Here is a 20,668-nt window from a genome sequence, read left to right on the forward strand (position 1 = left end):
TATATACTGCGCCTACACAGAAAGCAGCCATCGGGGTCTAACGGCAAAGGGAGACAAGCTGTTTCAGAGACTGTGTGGAGGGGGCCAGGCGGGGTGGTTTAAATGCTTTTTTACAAGGAGGTCGGGTCAGAGCCCAGACCTGTTTCCTTACCTGCTGAATTGTGTGCACGACCCTCCCCTGGTGCTGGAGGTCAGCTGGCTCTCCTACTGCAAGGCATTTTTTAAAACTCCTCCTGTACTTATGGAAGTTGGAGAAGGACCTGTCCAAAACCAAGCCCCCCGCTCCTGATTTTCCTCAGCTTTAAGCTAGAGAGAGAGACAGGCTTTGGTTGTGCCCGGAGCCACCGGGCCACTCGCGCAGGTCATCTGCTGTACTTCAGTGCCCAGCGGGTGCACGTCCGTGGTTGCCAGCTCTAACTAGGCACCCTGTTCTCCATCTGCATCACGTTCGTCTTTTTCCTCTGGCCCAGCCCTTCCCTCTCCCAATAAGCTCACAGCGTGCTCTTTATCCCTATTTATCAGTATGATCGCACTTTAAGCCAGGACGTAAGAAAAGCTGTAACTCCCCAGAAAATCTTACAACAGAAATGTTAGTTAGAGGCTACAGCTCATTATCCTAATAATACCTAATAACTGGGAAGATTCAGCTGCCTGAGGCTTGCCTTAAAGGAAGATGCTCCCATGGGATTGCACCATTAGCATAGGAATGTTTCAAGAGAATGGAGAAAATACAAGGAAAAGATTCCCAGTCCAGGACTTTGCTCTTCCTTCCGCAGGGAGCTTCAGATGCTCCTTGGCACATACATGGACAGAGAAAAATCTTACAAAACCTTACACATGCCCGCACAGGCACACAGAGAAGCCCCACGTAACTTCACTCCTATACCACACCAAAATACCCTTGCTTTTCAATTCCAGGAAACGTCCACATAGTACCGCTTGCTCTAGTAAATTAAACAGCATTCTATCCAACTACCAAACATCTCTGCAGCACTACACAGTTTATGGGTCGGAAAGGGAAGGGGAGAAGAGGCAAAAACAACTTGGATGAGAACAGAAAGTACATATGCACTTCTGTGAACGCACTAGGCTTGCCCACTTGCATTAAGGTTCTCAGACACAACCAGTTATAAACACTCCTTAAACATCAATTCAGGTTAACACAAAGACCTCAAACAAGCAAATAAAGTTGCCTACAATCAGTCTAACTTGGCCGTTGTTCCATTAGTGTGTACCTGGCAGTACGGATTGCAAAATCTCTCCGAGCAGCATCCCTGAGGAAAGCACTACTGCTTCTGCATTAGCTGTCGACTGCCTTTAAATCGCTTTAGCCTTCAAAGGGGTCAAGGAAGCCGAAAGAGGACAGTTAGACCCCTGAAATAAGGACAGTCCGATATGTACTGTGCAAATATATCAGATTTTATTACTCTTTTATGGAAATAATAACAGACATTCAGGTAGAAACATATTAAATTAATGCAGTCAACAGTTTAAATGCAAAAATAAATATAAAGTCCAGCAGCTCAATGCATCTAAAACAGCTCATTTCTTCTAACGAATAGAAAAGATTTTTTTTTTTTTTTTTTTTGTCTTTCAATCGGAGAGTTTCATACAATCAAATAGAAACGAAGGTACAAGCGCTTTCTTAGAAAACATCCCGACCCGGCTGCCCGCCGCGGGCGCTCCTCGGCCGGCGGCTCGCTGCAGCCCAGTCCCCGCCGCCGCCGGGGACGCTCCCGCCGGGCCGGGCCGGCTCCCACCGGGTCCCGCCGCCCTCAGAGGGCCGAGTCCGAGTCGCTGGAGTCGAGGCTGTTGCGGAGGCGGCAGCTGCCGAGGCGGTCCCGCTGGAGGCTGAGGTTCTGGGTGCTCCGCCGCAGGCACTCCAGCGACTGCAGGAAGGACTTCTTGGCCTTCTCCTCCTCCATGGGGGACACCCCCTCCTCCTCCACCTCCTGGATCTCGTCGAAAGTCACCGGCTGCGTCTTGAAGCGCGACTGCCGCGGCCGCCGCAGCTTGCCCTTGGGGGCCTTGGCGGGGCGGGCGGGCGGGGGGAACTCCTCGGCCACGCAGACGAAGTGGGGCATCACCGCCTGGTAGCTGGAGCAAACGCCCATCAGCTCGGCCGGCTTCGCGGCCATCCTGCCGCCCGCGGGAGCGCCCGCCGCGGGGGCCGGGGCCGGCGGAGCGGGGCGCGCTGCTTCGGCCGTGCCGGGCGCCGGGGCTCCGGCGGGTAGCCGCGGCCGGGCGGGGGCGGACGCCGCGGAGAAGTGCGGGACGCTGCGGAGCGCTGCTGCCCGGAGCGGTGCGGTACCGGGCAGTACGGGGCGGTCCGGAGCGGTGCGGTACCGGGCAGTGCGGGGCGGGGCGGAGCGCTGCTGTCCGGAGCGGTGCGGTACCGGGCAGAACGGAGCGGCGCTGCCCGGAGCGGTGCTGCCCGAAGCGGTGCGGTACCAGGCAGAACGGAGCGGTGCTGCCCGAAGCGGTGCGGTACCGGGCAGTACGCAGCGCTGGTGTCCGGAGAGGTGCGGTACCGGGCAGTACGGAGCGGTGCTGCCCGGAGCAGTGCGGTACCTTGCCGTAGAGAGCGGTGCGGAGCGCGGTGCAGTGCGTCCCACCGCCTCAGCGGAGCCGCTGCCGCTGCTGCCGGCGCCGCGCCGTTATATATGCCGGCGCTGCCCCCGCGGGAGCATGCTCAGACGGCAGCGGAGCCCACTTGCAGCCTGCCGGGCGCTTCCCCTCCGCCTGACGTCTCCCCGCCACCGCTGTCACCGCCCCCGCTCTCCCCGCCCGCCGCGGCCCCTCGGTGCGGGGGGGTGCAGGGCCCAGGACGGGGGAGCCTCGCCGCTGTGCCTGCCGAGGCTTCGCGCTCGGTCCCGTCGCCCCTTCCCGGCCCCTCTCCCCGCCCGACCGGCGGCCCCGAGGCTGCCCTCCCCCGGCCCTCTCTCCCCAGGGCACCCCCCCCTGCCCCGCGGGGCGGGTTACTGAGGCCTCGCTGCATCCCGGAGAGCCACAGCCCTTAGTTCAGTTTTCTACATCTCGCCTGGCAGCTTTTTAAATCAATACCACGATTTCTATGGCTGTAAAAGAATACTAAGGGGGTTTCAGCAGGGATCACTACCGTCAGAGTAACATACACATGGTCCAAGGAAACCCCGAGGCCAGCCCAAATCCGAATCCTGTAATGCTACAGTGACCCAGATTGTAAACTACAGGGATCACAGGGGACGGTCCCAGGCAAGAAACCATCAGCAACAGAGGGTTAAGCAGGACTCAAGACACTGGGATCTCATTCCCAATTCTGCCACCTCTAACGTAGTTTAAACATCTGCTTCAGTGTGACTCCAGTTTTTTCCTTTTAAAAGGGATCCTAAAATTTTCCATTCCCCTGAGGGCTCTGTAATACTGCTTTGGTATGATGCAGAATCGGATCCTCAGACAAAACCCGCCATACGTACAAGTATTACTGAGCTGAAACAAAAGCTTGCAAATTAGTGACGGCTGGGACCACGCTTTAAAGCTGTGCGTGCCAAGGAGTCTCAGCGAATGGAAAAACCCAACAGCATAAGAAAAACATACGATAGGAATAGGAAAGGAGGTAGAAGGAAGCGGAGTATAAAAGCACGAGGGAGGGAGGAAGAGCCTGAAATGGTTAGTCTGTCCCCTCTTCAGGGCTAATGTTAGACTATTCCCATAAAGACATTCTCCAGTATAGCTTCACCCACTCGAGGATATTTTTGAAGCTTGGTTAGGAAGCGGGAAGGAAGCAGAGGCTTAGCAACGGCATCGGGAATCCTGCTCTGTGCTGGCGAGGGGACAGGGAGAGTGCACTCAGGGCCCCCGCGGCTTGCCGAGCAGTCAGTACCCCCGTGCTCGGCCTGCGCACGCGGCACAGCAGCGCAGTGTAGAGCTACCCGGGGCCCCTCCAGCACCAGCCACAGAGAGATCTGCGCTTACCCCAGCAGCCCTGGGTCCTGTGCCCAAGCTAGCACATCTGCAGCTAGCTTGAGTTTATTGCATTTCGCCGTAAAACATGTTCTTTGGGCAGAGGTAGGCAAGTGCCCTGAGAAAAAACAGAAGCTTACATACAGCACACGCGTCCTGTGCCACAGTCCGGCACACAGAAAAGGACTTGCTTTTGGGAGTTCACCGTCAGAAAGTCTCAACTTCGTCTTTCAGTAAGGCTCGGGACTGGTCCCCCCTTGTTTCGGACTGCCTTAGCACTGGCGATGTTTCAGGACCTGCACTGGAAACAAACCATTGTAATTACAGCCCTGTCTCCAACGGGATAAACCAACACAAGGATACAGCTTTGGGAGAGAGGGGACCGGAGGCACTTGCTAGCGTCTTTCCAGAAGGCTGGCTGCTTTGCCTCGTGCCAGGGTAAAAGAGACATTAAGAGCCTCGGCTTTCTGAAGCACCTGGCTGCAATCTCTCGGCTCCTTGGCTCCCCAGGGCAGCTTTAGGGCCAGGTTCAGTTTGAAGCCTTTGTGTTGGGAGATACAATTCGCTTAATAAGGGAACAATTTTCTGTTTGGTCAAATTGAATCATTCCAGCTTGGAGAAGGCTGTGTTTTTTACTGTTGATTTTAATGGCTAAATTTAGCCCATAAGGCCCTTGCTGCAGGACGACGACTCCCTCTCCCAGCGCCCCATTTACAACAGTTTTTATTCCTGACAACTTGGTCCTGCAGCGCGGCGAGGGCCGAACTGTTTCCTCAGCGCAGCCCTCCGAGAGGATGAGTCTGCAGAAGAGTTTGGGCTCCTGGGGCTGAGCTTGTCTATCCTGCAGAAGCAAGCTGTGGGTTCTGGCAGCCTTGTTCTGGCAGTGGAGAAAAGCATCTCACATTCATATGAAGCAAGGTAAATTTAATCTGCTCTAGCGACAGCCTTAACATAAGAGGATCCAAGGCTCTGCAGAAAAAAAGGCCGGTTGACTTGGTATCTGAAATTCCACACAGGCATCCCCAGTCCAAACTGCCCGTCTGGTTTCATACAGAAAGTTCAGTATGAGGGCAAACTGGTTTTGCTTCAGGTAGAGTGACCATTTAATTCCCTCACAGTTCTGATTATAAAATGCTCTGGGAAATTTCAATGCTGAGTTGGAGCAACCATCACCATGGTAATAACGGGGAGGCCTTAAGATTTTATTTGAGACAATTCAGAAAAAATATCCTGTGACATAATCTCCCAAGTTAGGTCTGCAATGTGCTAATGTAAAAACTATATTTACTCTAGTGGTTTAAATCATGACTTTAATCTCGATTGCTCCCGGTATTGAAATGTGACCTCATGGTATAGATTACAGAAAGTCTCTGCCGCGTGGATCATCTGAGCGGATTTCTTTCCTGCATAGTACAGGGCTGAAGTCACGTCGTACGCCAGGGCACTGCGCAGGGGCTGCAGGGGACCTTTACCCGGGGCTGGGAATGTTTCAAATGCTGCACGTTTTACATAAAATACCCACTCGACAGCTGTGGGGCCTTGGGAAGTTAAAATGCCAGTTTCATAGGAGGAGGAACAGCTAACGCTGCTGAAACAGCACCATGGAAATCGGTTTGTGTCATCAGGTCACTCATTTAACAATGCGATTGTAGGAAATACACACATAGCCTATCCGTTAGTATTCCTCTTGCTGGCTATCCGACTGAATGCCACCGAAGGGGAAGGAAAGAGTGAGAAGAGGAGAGAGAGAAGGAGAGAGAAATCCACCTCTTTCCGTAGAAAAAGAAACTTTCCAAAGGCCACGGCTTCCAGAGGAACCACCTCTGGCTAGGCAATCCCAGTGAAACCCCTGAACACCGAAATGGAGCGGTGCCGTAACCCCGACGCTGGAGTTGTCAGGGCTCCCTCGCGCGTCGGCGGGGTGAGCGGGATGCCTGCAGCCCACCCCCAGCAGCCGGTTTTCCAATCTCCTCCCAAAACACGCGCGAGAGTAAAACCTGCCTCTCGCCGTCCTGCCCGGCAGCGTTTCCAGTCACGCCCCGTGCTCTGCCAGCCGCAACACAGCGCCTCGTGCACATCATCCCTCAGCGTTCCGCTCCGTGAATTCATTTCCATGAGGAAGTGGGAGGGAGTTGCAGTTCCTTCTCCAGCGTAGTTCACATCCTGAAACAACCGTTTTTAAAAATAATAATAAAAGCATTCAGCTGACTGCCACCTAACAGATACTGGCTTACAAATAGGAAAGGACAAAATAAAGAGGCAATCGATACAAGCTGCTTCTGAAAGCAGAAGATAACTCTTCGCATCTTTTCCTGTGTGCACACACACATTTGATTTGAACTTGAAATTGTACCTTTCTGACGGCGGAACCTACGTTACTCAGCAAGGCCCAGTTGAAACCCACTCTGAGTCTGCCGCCTGGAAAAAAGCAAACAGTTGGTACTTTCTAACGATCCTAAGAAAATAGCAGCACCACCAAGCGCAGCTGAACGCAGCAGCCAAGCCGCTCTCAAGCACACGCGAATGCATTTACCCCAGGGAATTGTTTGACTAATTACTTGCAAGGGCTATACACTCAAGGTTGCCCTATCCCTTTCCTTACGTATTTAGTTGGATATTCTTTATCTTCCTTTCCAGTGTTTCTAGCCGGGACTTCAGCAGCCTTTTAACATTTTTTTTTTCCTTTAAAAAAAAAAAAAATAAAAGCAAAGGCGGCCCCAGCAGCTGCCTGCCCGAGGGTAGTCCTAGAGTAAGGATCACACCCCCGCACGCTCACAGTCGGGCAGCCGACAGAGCAACACGCAGCCAGCGTTTTAAATGCTTGACGTGTCCCTTGGAACATTTTCCTGAAGACAGCAGCCTGGCGTTCCCCGGGCCATGCCGAGGGACATCCTACCTGGCAGCACTCGGTGGCAGCCGAGGGGAGCCCGGCAGCCGGCAGCGCAGGTGAGGGATCAGCACTTCTCCCCGCTGCAGCGGGCAGGTCTCCGCAGGGATTTAGCTGCAGGATTGGAAATCTCTGTAGGCAAAGGGAAGATGGGGCTTGTTCTGCAGCACACCCCGACCCCGGCCTCCCGCGGGCCAGGGCTCTCCCTCACACCCCGATTTTGTCCCCTGCAGCGTGAGGCGAGGCAGAAGCCTTAGGCAATAAGGCGTGAGGAGACTCCCCTACGGCGCTCACCGTATCTCGGAGAGCAGGTACGTCCAGCAAGGCACCAGTGAGCGGCACTGGGAGGCTCAGGTCCCTGCTGGGATGTTGGCAGGCAGCTTCTGAAAAATTATTTCTACAGGCTCTTTCCACGAGGAAGCTCTTGCCGACGTGGAGCTCCCGACCAGGGAGCTGCTAGGATGGGCAAGTTCTCTGAGGGGTGCTTCGAAATGGATGTGCTCGATTCATGAGTTACAGGTGCGTGGAAGGATTTTTACATCTCCCCAGGCAATCTGCCACAGAAACGGTGCCACCTTGCCACACATGGAGGTTTTAAGATACTTCTCTAGACAAAATAACTTTTTAAGAGAAAAGTTTGTCTCCTTTTTATAGAGACTTGGCCACTTTAGCTGAAACATTTCCCTCTAAGTCAACCTAAAGTAGTCTGTTTAAAAATTAAATTCAGCTAAGTTGGCGATTCCAACTTTTTCTTTTACAGAGCGCTTCACAGCACGGTCCTCCCGTCCCCAGCCCGTCCCCGAAACCCGGCTCCTCCTCTTCCCTGTCCTCAGCCGCGTCTCCCGCTCTCTCCCCCTCAGCCACAGCCACTAGTTCAGCAACACCCGCGCGCGCCCGCGCCCACCGGCCCAGCCCTGCTCACCAGCAGCGGGACGGGGAGGTGTTCACCGGCCCCGCCGGCGCCTCTCACGGCTGGGAGCCGGCCCGGAGGAGAAGGTATTCCATCGGCAGTGTTAGCCACAGGACCTCTGAGCATCGCTACTTCCATGAAGTATAGCTATATAATCTATACATATCTTTATAAAATATAAATGACGTAAGTCACCGAAACCCACGCTTCAGCTTCCCCGCGAGGCGCGTGAGAAGAGCGCTGCTGTGACTTGGCCAAGGGCAGTCAGGCCGCTTTAAAATGAAGACGATAACGCTCGAAGTCAGGTTTGGTAGGAAGGATGAGATGAGATGAGGAACCCCCAGAAGCAGGGGAGCCAGCCGAAGGCAGGAGTGCAGCGAAGGTCGAGACAGGAGGGAGCAGGAGGCACAGCGGGCCGGGCAAGGGCAGAACCACGGCTGGAGTCACAAGAGCGAGGGACAGAGTCTGGGGTTGACGACCAGGATGGAGAACCTGGCAGGGGGCCGTACGGCACGCTGCCTGCAGGGTACGCGGCATTCAGCCCTCTTCAAACCTCGTTTCTCCTGCCAGCCTGTCAGGAGGTCTGGGAGCGCGTCCTCTTCCTTCAAGAGAGCTGCAAGGCGAGGGTGCACCCACAGCGTGACCGTACGTCGTGACAAACACTCGGTGATAGGCGAGGAGCTCCTGACACAGCATGGTTAATTCAAAGCTCTTATGCCCTCAAATACCTTACTTTCAGTCTTGCCTGACTTTTTATAGCTGCAATAAATCCCATAAAGCTTCTGCCCACTGCCACTAGGACAACACGCTGACTAAAATGTTTGAATGTATTAATGCTCCTCACAGAAATATATTATTCTCTGTATTGAATTGTTTTAATTGTAAAGCGATAGCTGAAGTGAGAAGTCAGTGTTTCAGTAGCATGTCACAGGATAACAGCATTTGGCTGTCATCACACCAGCAATAATAAATGTAGTAATAAAACTGTTTGTTTTCGAAGAGAGCTGCAAAATGTTCCCTGATGGAAACGGCGACGTTAAATTTCCCTTGTTTGGCCTGACGGGCGTCAGAAGGGATGGCAGCTTTTCCCAGCGCTGTTACTGACGTATCAGGACATGGTGCTACGAGGATACAAGATAAGAGTGCGGTTTAGACAACTGGAGAGCAGTGATTGCAGAAACCTCAGCTGCTTGAAGAATGAAACTGTACTTTTAACAAATTAAGAGACTGATTGCTTTGTATATTCCTGCTGGTACAAGTTGGTGCCCCTTGGAGCAAAATTAACCTCTAAGCTTCCACAGCTTTAACTGTCGAGGTACTACTATGTTGAGTCGTTACTGTGATCCTATCAATTAAGCAGTGCAGAAATTAGGATTTCTATTTCAATAATACCTTTTGTAATTAATAAAATACATCCTTTCTCGGGCTGAAAAGCTTGAAAAAATGTTTTTCCCCCACAAAATAAATAAAAAGTTTTGGGAAAAAAATACCTTTGCGTTTGCAGGGGAGGACTTTGCTGATGAATGCCAGCAGTTTCTGTCCCTCCGCATGGTCCGTGCCGAGCTGGTGGCCGGGACGGTGCTGGGCTCACGCGGGCTGTGCGGCCTCGCAGCCTCGTGCCAGCTGCGGGAGCAGAAATGCCATTGGAAAGGCAGCGAGGAGAGGAGGATTCGCCCGCTCCTCGTCGGGGGCCCAGCGTAACACACAGCTGTCTGAGCCTGGGACGCTCGTCTTGGTTTCTCTTCTGTACCCAACTGCCGATTTTTGCAAGAGCTGAAGAAATTGAATTTTTTCTGAGACTTTTCCTATCCTCTCTTGGACAAAACTGACCACGAACCACAAAACTAGCGAGGGAGGGCTGGCCACAGCAGGGCCACAAAGGCTCTGGCTGCTTTGGGGGTCAGGCAAAAGGGAAACCTTCCTGATGTGAGTCGAGATTAAAAATCTTAAGTCGGTGCCACAAATAGGATCTTGGCACTTCTGAAGGATTTTATCTTCCACTTTCTTCTGCAGCTAAAAACACTGCAGAGCACCCAAGTATTTTAGCAGAATAAATTTCCTTTTTTCCTCTCTTTTTAAGCCTATTTGTAAGTAATCAAGAAAGAAATCAACTGTAGTCTAGAGATTAAAACAGAAGTTTCTTGACAATGAACTATCAGACTTCAAGTAACCAAATCCTGCTGACTGTTTTTTACTCAGTCTCTAAACCTTTTCGGGGACTTTAGACAAAAATTACTACAACCACATCAGTAAATAGGCGAGTGACACTGCTTCCAGCAACCGAAGCCCTGCCTCGAGGAGGGGATCCAGTGTGGCACTAATGCTGACGAGCAGAAAGGAAAAAAGCGTGACCCCATCCCTGTCAGATGAAAGCCCATAGCACCCAAAGCTGAGGAATGATCTTTGTGACACCGGGAAGAAGCTTTTCTAAGATAAAACAGAGCCACTTTGGTCTCTGCAAGGGAAGCGAAGCCGGGAGTTAACTGATGGGGCGACCAAAGAGAAGTGCAAAACACAGAGCTGTCACAGAGAAGCAGCCAACGCTCAGGCCATTTTATTCTACCTGTGGCTGCTGCAGCACCAAGATGCCGTGCCCTGCGCCCGGCAGTGCCTCGCTCCGTCGCTCTCCTTGCCCTGAGGCCTGCGGGGATTTCTCCGTGCTGGCTCGTCAGCCTGTCTCAGGGAAGCAACCTCTTCTCTGGCGCAAGCTGGGAAGGCTTCGTCGCTGCTGGGGAAGCGCAGGTAAGGGCAAATTTTGCCCTACGCGCAGTTTGTCAGAAACTTTCCTACTGATGTGCCCGCCGGAGGCGGCGAGCGGGTACCGGTGCTGCACCCCAGCCCTGTAACCCAGGGAGCCTGCAGCCACCCAACGCTTCCTGACAGAAAACACCACCACCGGGCAATTTCAAATCCCTCTTCCATCACTCCCACTTGCTTCTCTCAAATAATCAAGAAGCGTCCGCCTTGTGGCCCCCCTCCTTTCCAAGCCCCCCCAGCTATTTCGATGAAGGCATACCGTGCCGGGCAGGCTGTTTCCTCCTCAGAAACATTCGTCAAACAGCTTGTTAGCCTGTAAATATTGAGGGGGGGGAGGGTAGGACAGGAGAACATATGAGTGTGAGAGTGTGTTGGGCTCCAGCTGTTATTTCCTCAGCTTGGATTTTTTTAGTGGTTAAGATGGGAGCTTCTACTCTGGTATGAATTAGAAGGAAGGTCCAGCCCGCCTTTGCTCCTATTTAATTTCCTATTTTAATTTACAGTGCAGAAATCTGGCACAGATCTGCCTCCAGAAAGCAGGACGTGGGGAGGGGGGATACTGGGAACCATGTAAGCTCTGCAGCCTAACAAACTGGGCACCAAACTGGGATTGCAGGTTGTATGTCTAGGCCAGTAAGCCCTCTGGCAAGTCATGTCTCTGTTCACGCCTGCTTCATCTTTTGCTCTCTGAATCATAAGCTCTTCAGGGCAAGAATTCCTCCCGCAGCCCTCCCTAACGATGACGAGGACCCGATGGCCAGCAACGAGTCACAGCATGACTCCCCTGTGCCATGCAACGCTGCGGCTCTTTCTAGCCTGTGGCTTCTGCCAGGTGGCCTGTTTTTTCTCTTTTCCGCTTTAAGGGATGGTGCTCGGCCAGCCTACCTCCCAGGGCCAGCCACGGCAGGGTTGCATGGCAGCCTGCCCTGCTGCAAGGGCATCGCTGGAAACACGTGCTCGGGGCAGAGGTAACTCGGAGATCAGCTGCAACATCACCCACGCTTCAGCGTGGGTCTGTGTGGTGTCTCCATCACGGGACTGGAGACAGCGTCACCAACACCCTCACGTGAACGGCAAATGCTGCACACGCAGCTGTCGGCAGAAACAACTTTCGGCTGAGCATCACTCTGGATCCAGCGAGCACCGTCTGCCTGGACGATGCCCTGTGATGTGAAGACTCTGCTCTAAGTCTTGCTCAGCCAGCAAAACCTCCTGAAAGATCAGAACATTGGGGAACCTAAACCAAACGTCGGAGGCCATGCGATAGACCTCCTCGCTCCTTATTCTGGTTAAAATTCTTCAGTATCGTCCCCACTTTCTTGACTTAAAACAAGGCCTCCTAGCTCTCCTGAGACATGCCTTCCCAGCGTGAGCTGCCAAAGACCTGCCAGCTAACCTGTTCTTCAAGGGAGCTTGAGTAACTCCACAAAGCCGTACTGAACATTACACAGAAGAAGAACGAGGTAACTCAGATAGGACAACAGGGGAGAAAGCACACATCTGTCACCTTGCTGAGTGAATGGCCCTCTGGGAAGGGCCAGCACCCTTATAGCCAGCCGCCGCGGAGCCCCTTATAACCCTTACAAGTCACCCTCAGGCATGCCAAGAAGAGGAGGTGGTACCTGCAAGATCTCAGCAGAAGTTAGGTGCAGGGAGGACAGGCCGGTGAGCTCCAATTTAAACAAATGGCCCAGGTTGCTATGGAAACCTCGAGGATGGAAAAAGAAGCACTCTGGAAACCAAACATAGTGAGGCAGATTTCACATCCACTCTGAAAAGGTTTATGACCAGAAAAGGCCAAGTGGGTGTTAAATGCTTTTTAGCTAAGTCAATAGTAGCAGCACTTGAGAAGGAGGCATTATGGATTCGCAGCACCCATCATACCTCTTCTATCCCAAGCCCCAGAAGAACAGTCTTCTGTACTTTGCCAGCACTATGATATGAAAATTCTGGTTTCTTAACCCCCTCCTGGCACCCCGTCTCCTTCTACATTACTATTGTAGCTATAAATTACTATATGTAGCTATACTAAGCCCATCAGTGGAAAATATATAGCTAGACTTAATCTGACACGGAGAATAAAATTATCTATGGCTTTAAAGCTAATCAAAACTGAAAATCCTAAAAAGGGTTTTTTTTCCTAAAAAAAAACCCAAAAAGAAATACAGCAGAGAAATGACAGAACTTTGCTACTGATTTTAAATGGCATGAGCTCAGATCAACCTGGTGCGGCCCAACCGCGTAGCACTCAATCAGATATACTCTAACCTCATCAAGAGTTTGTGCTTGAATATTCAAGTATTCTGTGATTAAATGATTATTGCAAGTAGCATGGAGACAGAGCAATTCTTGACACCAGTATGGTTAATTAATAATGTTATTGTTTATAGGTGTTAAATAAATGAATGGTTACATACTGTTGACGGAACCAGACGCCCTTTTTTCAGAACAGCTCCGTCCTGCACGTTCCCTCGGGGTGGCAGGCCACCATCCATCCGTACCAAAGACAGCTTCCATTCATTTGCTCCTTATCATCAAGCCTGAGGGCCATTATATTTTGGAAAAGGTGACAGCTATTTTGGAAAAGGGAATCTTAACTGGGGTAACTAGTAGACTCAATCTGTTTGAAAGCCACAGACAATGAACAGTTTTGAGGAATGCAGTTTTTCAGCTTTTCTTGGAAGAGACACACATACTTTGCTGAAAAATAACATTTCAGAATGAAGAAACAGGAAAAAGGTAAACCCACAGTTTATATCTTCTACAAAAAAAAAAAAAATCATCACACCTGCAGCAGGGAGCATATGAGAGGTAACCAGAGATAAATATGAACAAATGACAATGGGAGTGAGAGGGGGGAAAGGAAAAGGCTACAAGAGGCAGTTTGAGATACACAGGAAGAATACAGGGAATATGGAAAACAAAATTCTGAAGTGCTCTGTAGGCAAAGCACCTCTTAGCATCTGCTCCACTACCTCGTATGGATGGACTATTCCATGCTTAGATTGGTGAGTCTGGTGATAACAGCAAAACCAAAACCCCCAGGCACCCACCCGTCCCCGAATTCTTTGTGTCCATATAAACCTTTGTTTTCAGATAAACAATATATTTTATTTTAAATTAATGTCATTAATTCCGAGTTTAAACCTTTTTTCAAAAAGCTGTTGGCTGGGAATATTGCACTGTCAAAACAGTCCTGGGAAGGAAGAAAGCCTTATAACTGGAAAATAAATCTTTCGGGTAGCATTTTTAGAAATATTGTTTTCAAATCCATATAACTAGGGGAAAGGTTCCTCCAGCTATCTCTAAGTCAAAGAATGGAACCTAACTATATATTTATCATTCTAAATACATTACCCTCTGCACTTGACTCCAACAGCAGAAACAGCTGAATACTAGCACTAAAAAATGTTCAGGTTGCCCTGGTCTCTAGTGAAAAATCTTTAGGTGCCATGAGAACACCACCAGGCTCAAGGCTTTTTAAATCTCGCTTTTGCACAGGTACGTTTTGAGAACTATAAAAGTGTTTGCAGCATTCAGGAACAAATTTCTACCTACAGGAAAAATGTCCCTGCAGAAAGCTCTCCTGAGGAGATGTGGGCTGGAATCTCCTCTGCTCTCAGCCATTTCCTGCTGTCCCGGCTGCAATCTGCTGCCACCTGGCTAGGTGACTTTTTTGGGAGGAGGTGGGGGGAGGAAGGAAGGACCCACAAGTTCCCAGCTGACAAAGAAACTTGACCTCTATGCCAACTGTTCCCCTTGCAGCCAGGGCGCTCAGGACAGGGGGAGGAACGATGCCATGTGCCTTCTCTCCACTCTCCACCGGATTTGGATATAAGCAGCAGCACAGTCGACGCATGAGAGAGAGCAGAACATAGCAGACACCTGCAACAAAAGGGTATCGCCCCAAGAAAGCTCTGTGGGATGCAGCATTTCTCTTATAAATCATTTTATTGCTGCGGAGGAAACCTTGTTCTTCTCCCAGATCAAAGGAAGTAAAGAAACTAAACCACAATTTGCTAACATTATAAATTGAAGCCGAGAAAGTAAGTGAAAAACTGTTCTTCCACACAGTATCAGTCTCCAGGGCCCCACATCAGTTATGTGTCCTAGCTTCACTGAATTCAAATGAGTTGCAATTTCCATAGGCTGAGGTTTAGGGGTTTAAATGTTTCCCTCTAGTCCCCATCTCCTACTCTCTCTTGCAGCATGACTGCTCTTAACACAGTGTAAATAAATGTAGCTTCTATGAACTGATAAAGGCTGAAGTGTTGCCTGGAGAAGTTAGCACTGCCCCTTGGTTAAGGAAAACCACTCTCTGTCGGGACTGCCAAACCTGGGCACACAGACGGGGATGTGCACAAACCTCCAGCTACCCACAGAAAGTAAACGTGGAAGTAAGCGTCTGCCTCCGTCAACACCAATTCTCAGGAGATGCATCAGAGAGCCCAGATCTTAGATTCAAATGCAAGGAATTCACATTAAATACGCTCCAAAAACGTTATTTCTGTACAAACTGGGATGAAAGTGAAGACATTATTAGATAACAAAGTAAGTTTTCTAATACCATTCATTCATTTTAGAAGAATAAGCTGTTTCAGAAGCAGTATGGTGCTTTACATAGAGAAGCTGCTTCTAGAGTTGTCTGATATACAAAGAAAATGATTCTGCCCAATTTCAGAGCACGGGGACCGAAATGGCTCAGCAGTCTGTCCTTTAGGTCACCAATAACATTAAAACATAGGCATAATTGAGTATTAATAACTTGACTGCTCTCATCAAATAAGAATTTTAAACTACAGCAAATGCTGGCTAAGAAAAGATGTTTTCTGAACACCAACTTATTCTCACACTGAAAAGGGACGCTAGCTTGCTTAACAACGTTAATGTGTTACAAGGCATAGAGTATTTACCCACGCTCAGATCCTACTTCAGGCAGAAAGTGAAAACATTCCAAACCTATGTTTTGATCCAGTACAACGGATGCCTTTTAGCTGCAGTGAGAACTTAACCACGTAGGCAGCATACCTGACTTAACATCCAGACAGCAGTCATCAGCTCGCTGGTTCCTACCAACACTGAGACGTACCTAGGGCAGGCAAACTGGAAGAATTCCAGCAAGTCAACCTGGAATCAGGTCTGAGCTGCCGACTGCTTCTCTGTAACAGCAGAGGTTCAAGAGATAACCCTCCAGGTAATATTCTTTAATGCGATACGCATTGACCTAGGAGCAGCAGCACCAGAGGAGTGCTGCACCTGGTGCTACTACACTCTACTTAGTGTAGCTTTGCAACTGACTTACATTGTGATTGTAATAATCTGGGTCCAAATCTTTGGGCCAGTTCTTCTGGGTATCAAATTTGGCAGCACTAGCCTGATTTTTAGAGATGCTCACAGTTCCCATCCCACCTGAAATCACTGGAAGCCACAACTTAGTTGTGCTAAAAAGAAACACAAAAAAGAAACTAAGAATTAGCAAATTCTGAAAGTAATGTTTTTCATCTCTTTGTACCTATTTTCCTGCCTATGACACAGAGGTAACCGTTTTAAGCCAGCAAGGATGGAGGACTGTTAATACTTGCGCAATGGGCAGCTTCGACCTGGCTGATAAGGCTCGTGGCTAAGGCGTCTCTGTTGCTTGCCTTTGTCTTGACTACATGGATAAACAGTTAGGATAAAGTCTGACCACAGGGTGCATAGGAGAAGGGAGCCTTGACCCTCTGTTCTACTAGACACTAGTATAATTCAAGCAGTTATATGAATAATGAAACTGATTGCTTCATTGGAAAAGACTTTGCAACCTACAAATAAATGCACTAGCCCTTGGTGAAGTGAGCAATACTCAAGAGATCATCATGAAGTGCAGCCTTCTCATTTCCGTACACACAGCACGCATGCAGCTGGCTTCACATAGAAGAATCCTGTCTTGTCGTTACTTAGAACACAGATCACTACTTGGGGGGAAAGGGCAGGCAAAAGAAGGTGCAAAAATAATTGCTCACTGCATCTTTCTGCTCCAGTCGGTACCTCTCAGTTCTTTCATGTGCTTTGTGTTCTTTTAGGAACGATCATTGTTTTTTCACAAACTTAAAGCCTGTGATTTAGTATCATCTAATAGCATATCATTTCTGAAAACAAAACAGCACTGTACACACAACACAGGCAGCTTCTGATTGTCAAAGATCTTTGTAACATCGATTCTTTTCCCCATCAGATATTTCACAGAACTCTGTTCCTGTAAGGCTTCCTTTAAATCTGTAGCAATCTGAGGCTCTGGATCTGCTGTGGGTTTATATCCAACAATGCCCAAAGTGCCTCTTCACTTCCAAACTCCATCAGGTTCTGGATAAATGATCCTAAAGGTCAGGTTTATCCGTGCATCTCTAGAATGATATTCCTTAGGCACTCGATGCTGTAAGTGGCATTTGGGGGGGGGGGGGGGGGGGGGAAGGAGGGAGGGAAAAAAAAAAGCATGAGCTTGTGTATTTAAAATACAGGTAATCAAAAAATGTAGAAAAACCTTCATTTCCTGTGATGGCTTTTTATTAACATTTATTAAACATTTAGAACTCATGTTCTGACTGCTCAGGGCCACTGAAAACAAAAGGTCTTTGTAGATTACTCTAGACTTGTTAAATTAAGTTGCAACTTTTTTATATTCCAAGTTCCTAAATTGATTTTGCTCTTTCAGCAGCAGGCTGCAACCTTCACTGCCGAACTTTAATGCTGGAACATCTGAGCTGATTCCTATTACATCACTTCGCAGTTGAAAGAAAACCCATTGTTTCTGCGGGTGCTTTGAAATTCTGAGGCAGAAAGCAGTATTAGTGCGCTGGGAAACAATCGTGTCATTGGAAGCAGAACGTCCCATACCCTTATGGAAGTGCCTCGTGCGTTTTTAGAAAACTGCATTGCAAGTAAAGCACACAAACGGTGTCAAGGAGTTCTCACCTGCCAATCCTCCTGGGTAGCTCCTTCCATCATCAGCAGAGTCCCGTGGTCAAGTGGAATTCTTAGTCTTTCTACGTAAGTATAGTCTCCATTCTCTTCCTAAAAAGAAACATTAGACACTGAAGAAGCGGGAACGTGCATTTGGTAGAAAACCAGTCCTCTACAGCAGAGCTTAAAAAGCTGGGAGAGGAGAGGAGGAAAGGAAGCTCTTACAAGATCAAGAAGTCTAACTAAACCCCTCTGTTACCACATTTCATAAACAGTTCAGGAGCCGAGCATTTTAAGGATGAAAGAAGCCCTTGCATCTCGCTGCCTGTACAACACAGGTAAAGTTCAATAATCAGTTCCTACACCTAGTGCAAAATTCTGGAGTGAGACTGCGAACCTTTTGGAAACATCCGCTCTTGAAATAAACAGTTCTGCGTGGAGACATTCTGCAACAGCCACCCTGATTCCAAAGCTTGACTACTTCATCAAAAATACACATCTTCCTTCTATTCTGAATTTGTCTTGTTTTGGACATTACAAGTTGATATAGTATTATCTGCTAGACGAAGAACTTCTCCTACACAAAAAAATCTCATTTTCCTATAGTACCTTGTAAAACAAGTTGTCTTAAACTTTATCATCATTAGGCAAAACAGAGTGCTACACTAGAAGACAAACAGTTTGCAAACTTCTGTTAACTTTTTTAAAGCACAAATACAACAACCGGACGTAGTAACACCGCAGTATTAGTCTCACACATGCCACATCGGTGGGAATAGCAACTCCATTGCTTTGCACTATCCCTTCCAATTTTAAATCAGACGAATACACTGCTAAGTCAAATTGCTCAGGGAAGTCTATTATGCCAACACAGTTCTCTCTGTCAATCACGACAGTAACCTCCTCATGAAATCATACTATGCCTGACATGATCTATCTTCCAGAATGCCACACGGGCAGGTACTGTAACACTCTATGTACTCCTTTAATATCTTCTGATTTTAGCCTTCAGCAGCTGCAGAAATAATTGCTGCAAAACTTGAACAACTTCCATTTAACATCTTACCTACTTAGTGCTGGCACTTTGATTATTTCATTAATACTGAAATGTGAATAGGAAAACCAGGATTTCCCCCAAATACAGAATGGCAGCATATATTTTGCCTTTTATAGATCTCTATTGCCAACTTTGCAAGATGTCTAGGAAGAGTGGAAAGCAACTCTCTGAAATGAGAAATTCAGGGAAGTTTCAGAGAAGAAATCACCTGCAAAATACAGGGGTTATTTCAGAGAGAGGGGGAGTTAGAGAAATATTTTAATTCGTGTTGAAAGGGAGAGGACTCAAGAGGTCTTTTATTTTTAAGTTCCAGAAAGCCATAGATAGCTTGAAAGTGTAAAGTGGATAATAAATATCCTCCACTGAAAAAAGAGTATGACAGGTTCTCAGCCATTGTACGTTGTACCAGTACAGGGTTAACCTTGTTCTGAGTATACTGCATACAGCAAACAGATAGCCTGAATGCGTATTTGTATTAGAAGCAGAGATACTGGCTTTTTTCCAAAGAGATCACCAAATCAGTTATTTGTTCTTGAAAGAAAAGCCAGAAATACACAATTACTACAAAGGCCAGGTCTGAGCTTCTGAAGGATGACGGTAAGGGACGGTAAGGGTCCATACATCTCAGACAGTTGCTGAACAAATGCTTCAGATTTTTTATTTTTTTAATTAGTTAGGCACTATCTTCTCTTCCAGTTTCTTATAATGGTTGGTGGACTCCTAAAATCACACTTGCTGAGTGTTTAGGAGGAGGCAATGCTCAATTATTTCAGACCCAGCTGAAGGCAGCAATTCCTATGGACTCAACAAAACCTGTTACTACCAGAGTGGCATTTGTCACATTTGTCATGTAAAACGAAACTGTACTTTTTTTGGGGGGGGCGGGGAGAGGAGGAAGAGATATGAGAGGTCACAACTTATGTCACTTGTAACGGAAGAAGATCACAAAGAAGCTGGAAACAGTACAGGACAACTAAGACTTGGAAAATGGAATTATCACAGTAAGATTTAACCCAGCTTGAGGCGCAGGTAGAGTTACCTCACACTGACAGAAGTCCCCCGCTTCTGAAACAGAAACAAACGTTCCAAGACCTCCAGGCTTCAGCTGTACACTGCGTTATTCAGGAAAACTAACAGGGCTCTGTACAGACCCGACAGTTAGAAGAAAACATTAACGGGTCATAAAAAGGCAGACATAGTCTTTTGAGATCCATTAAAAAGATCCAACAGCTCTCATCCAACACATTTTACTGCTTTTACAAAAATTCACATTTTCAAAAATCTTAACTAACTTCCTTGAAGCTTAATTCTGCCGTGGCCCAACTTGATGCATGTTTGTCTTTTTAAAGTTCATGGCTTGCTGGAAAGCTCGAAATAATGAGGTAATGTCTCAACTACTAGGAAAACGATGTCTTGGACTTAAAACACAATCCGATTTTTGAAAGAACAACTGGGGGAGGGGGCAGTATAAAAAAAGATGCAGATAGAAAGAAGACTGCAAATCCTCTAAAATGCAGAAGAGCTTGGTTGGGATCAAATCAATTCCCAATAATAAAAAACATCACTTGATATAATGGACTATATATTCACACCTTTGCCACTTTCTGTTCATGTCTGGGACTGGAAGTCGCAGTGTGAGAGAACAAGGCTATTTAATACCGGCAGCACTGGCTGGCAATTCTGGATTTGTGCATTTCTTGGGGATACCTAAGGGCCTGAGGCTGTGCCAGTGATTAATTAAGCTCACTAAACCTCTGGAATCAGCGAGTGCTGAAGGTACTCACAATCACCTGTAATATGTATACTTTGTAAGGAAAATGCAAAACATATTTTTAAGCTTCTAGAATTATTAGGCATTTATCTTGCTCTATTAAAAGTAAGGTGTAATACCAAAAACGTTTTCTTACACTTCAGAGGAAACAAGGAAAACATTTCAAAAATAGGTATTATAAACATGACTGCTGATGAAAAGCAGAGAAATACCATTGCATGGCTGTTTTCTATTTCACAGGATTACATCATTTCACTTTGTGGATGGACAACAGTGGACTTATTTTTATCTCTTGCTCATCTTTGTCCTGGTTTCGGCTGCGATAGAGTTAATTTTCTTCCTAGTAGCCGGTATAGCGCTGTGTTTTGCATTTAGGATGAGGATAATGTTGATAACACACTGATG

At 48.1% G+C, this 20,668-nt stretch overlaps 2 protein-coding genes across 13 annotated transcripts in view; both read right to left on the bottom strand.

Moving 5' to 3' along the window:
* Positions 1-1,398: 1,398 nt before the first annotated feature.
* Positions 1,399-2,771, bottom strand: C5H11orf96 (chromosome 5 C11orf96 homolog). Its single transcript, XM_075152534.1, has one exon. The coding sequence runs from the start codon at positions 2,136-2,138 to the stop codon at positions 1,776-1,778; it is 363 nt and encodes a 120-aa protein (XP_075008635.1). The 5' UTR covers positions 2,139-2,771; the 3' UTR covers positions 1,399-1,775.
* Positions 2,772-6,944: 4,173 nt separating this feature from the next.
* ALKBH3 (alkB homolog 3, alpha-ketoglutarate dependent dioxygenase) overlaps positions 6,945-20,668 on the bottom strand; it is a 30,935-nt gene continuing 17,211 nt past the window's right edge. For 3 of the 12 annotated variants that reach the window (XR_012673988.1, XR_012673979.1, XR_012673987.1), the window contains 4 exons: positions 17,448-17,546; positions 12,914-16,908; positions 7,752-12,228; positions 6,945-7,404 (listed from right to left, as the gene is read on the bottom strand). Coding sequence is in view for 1 of the 12 variants with exons in the window: in XM_075152357.1 (XP_075008458.1) it covers positions 16,816-16,908; positions 17,448-17,546 (192 nt within the window). In the remaining 11 variants the exon portion in view is untranslated. Of the gene's footprint in view, positions 7,405-7,751; positions 12,229-12,859; positions 16,909-17,447; positions 17,547-20,668 lie in introns of those variants that run through there. The other 9 variants (XR_012673983.1, XR_012673986.1, XR_012673984.1 and 6 more) reach the window with 9 other exon arrangements.

Source organism: Calonectris borealis, chromosome 5, assembly GCF_964195595.1.
Source record: "Calonectris borealis chromosome 5, bCalBor7.hap1.2, whole genome shotgun sequence".
Taxonomy (NCBI): Eukaryota; Metazoa; Chordata; class Aves; order Procellariiformes; family Procellariidae; genus Calonectris; species Calonectris borealis.

What these genes read in the sequence shown, in the direction of transcription:
- C5H11orf96 (XM_075152534.1), bottom strand. Translation starts at nt 2,138, where the DNA reads ATGGCCGCGAAGCCGGCCGAGCTGATGGGCGTTTGCTCCAGCTACCAG.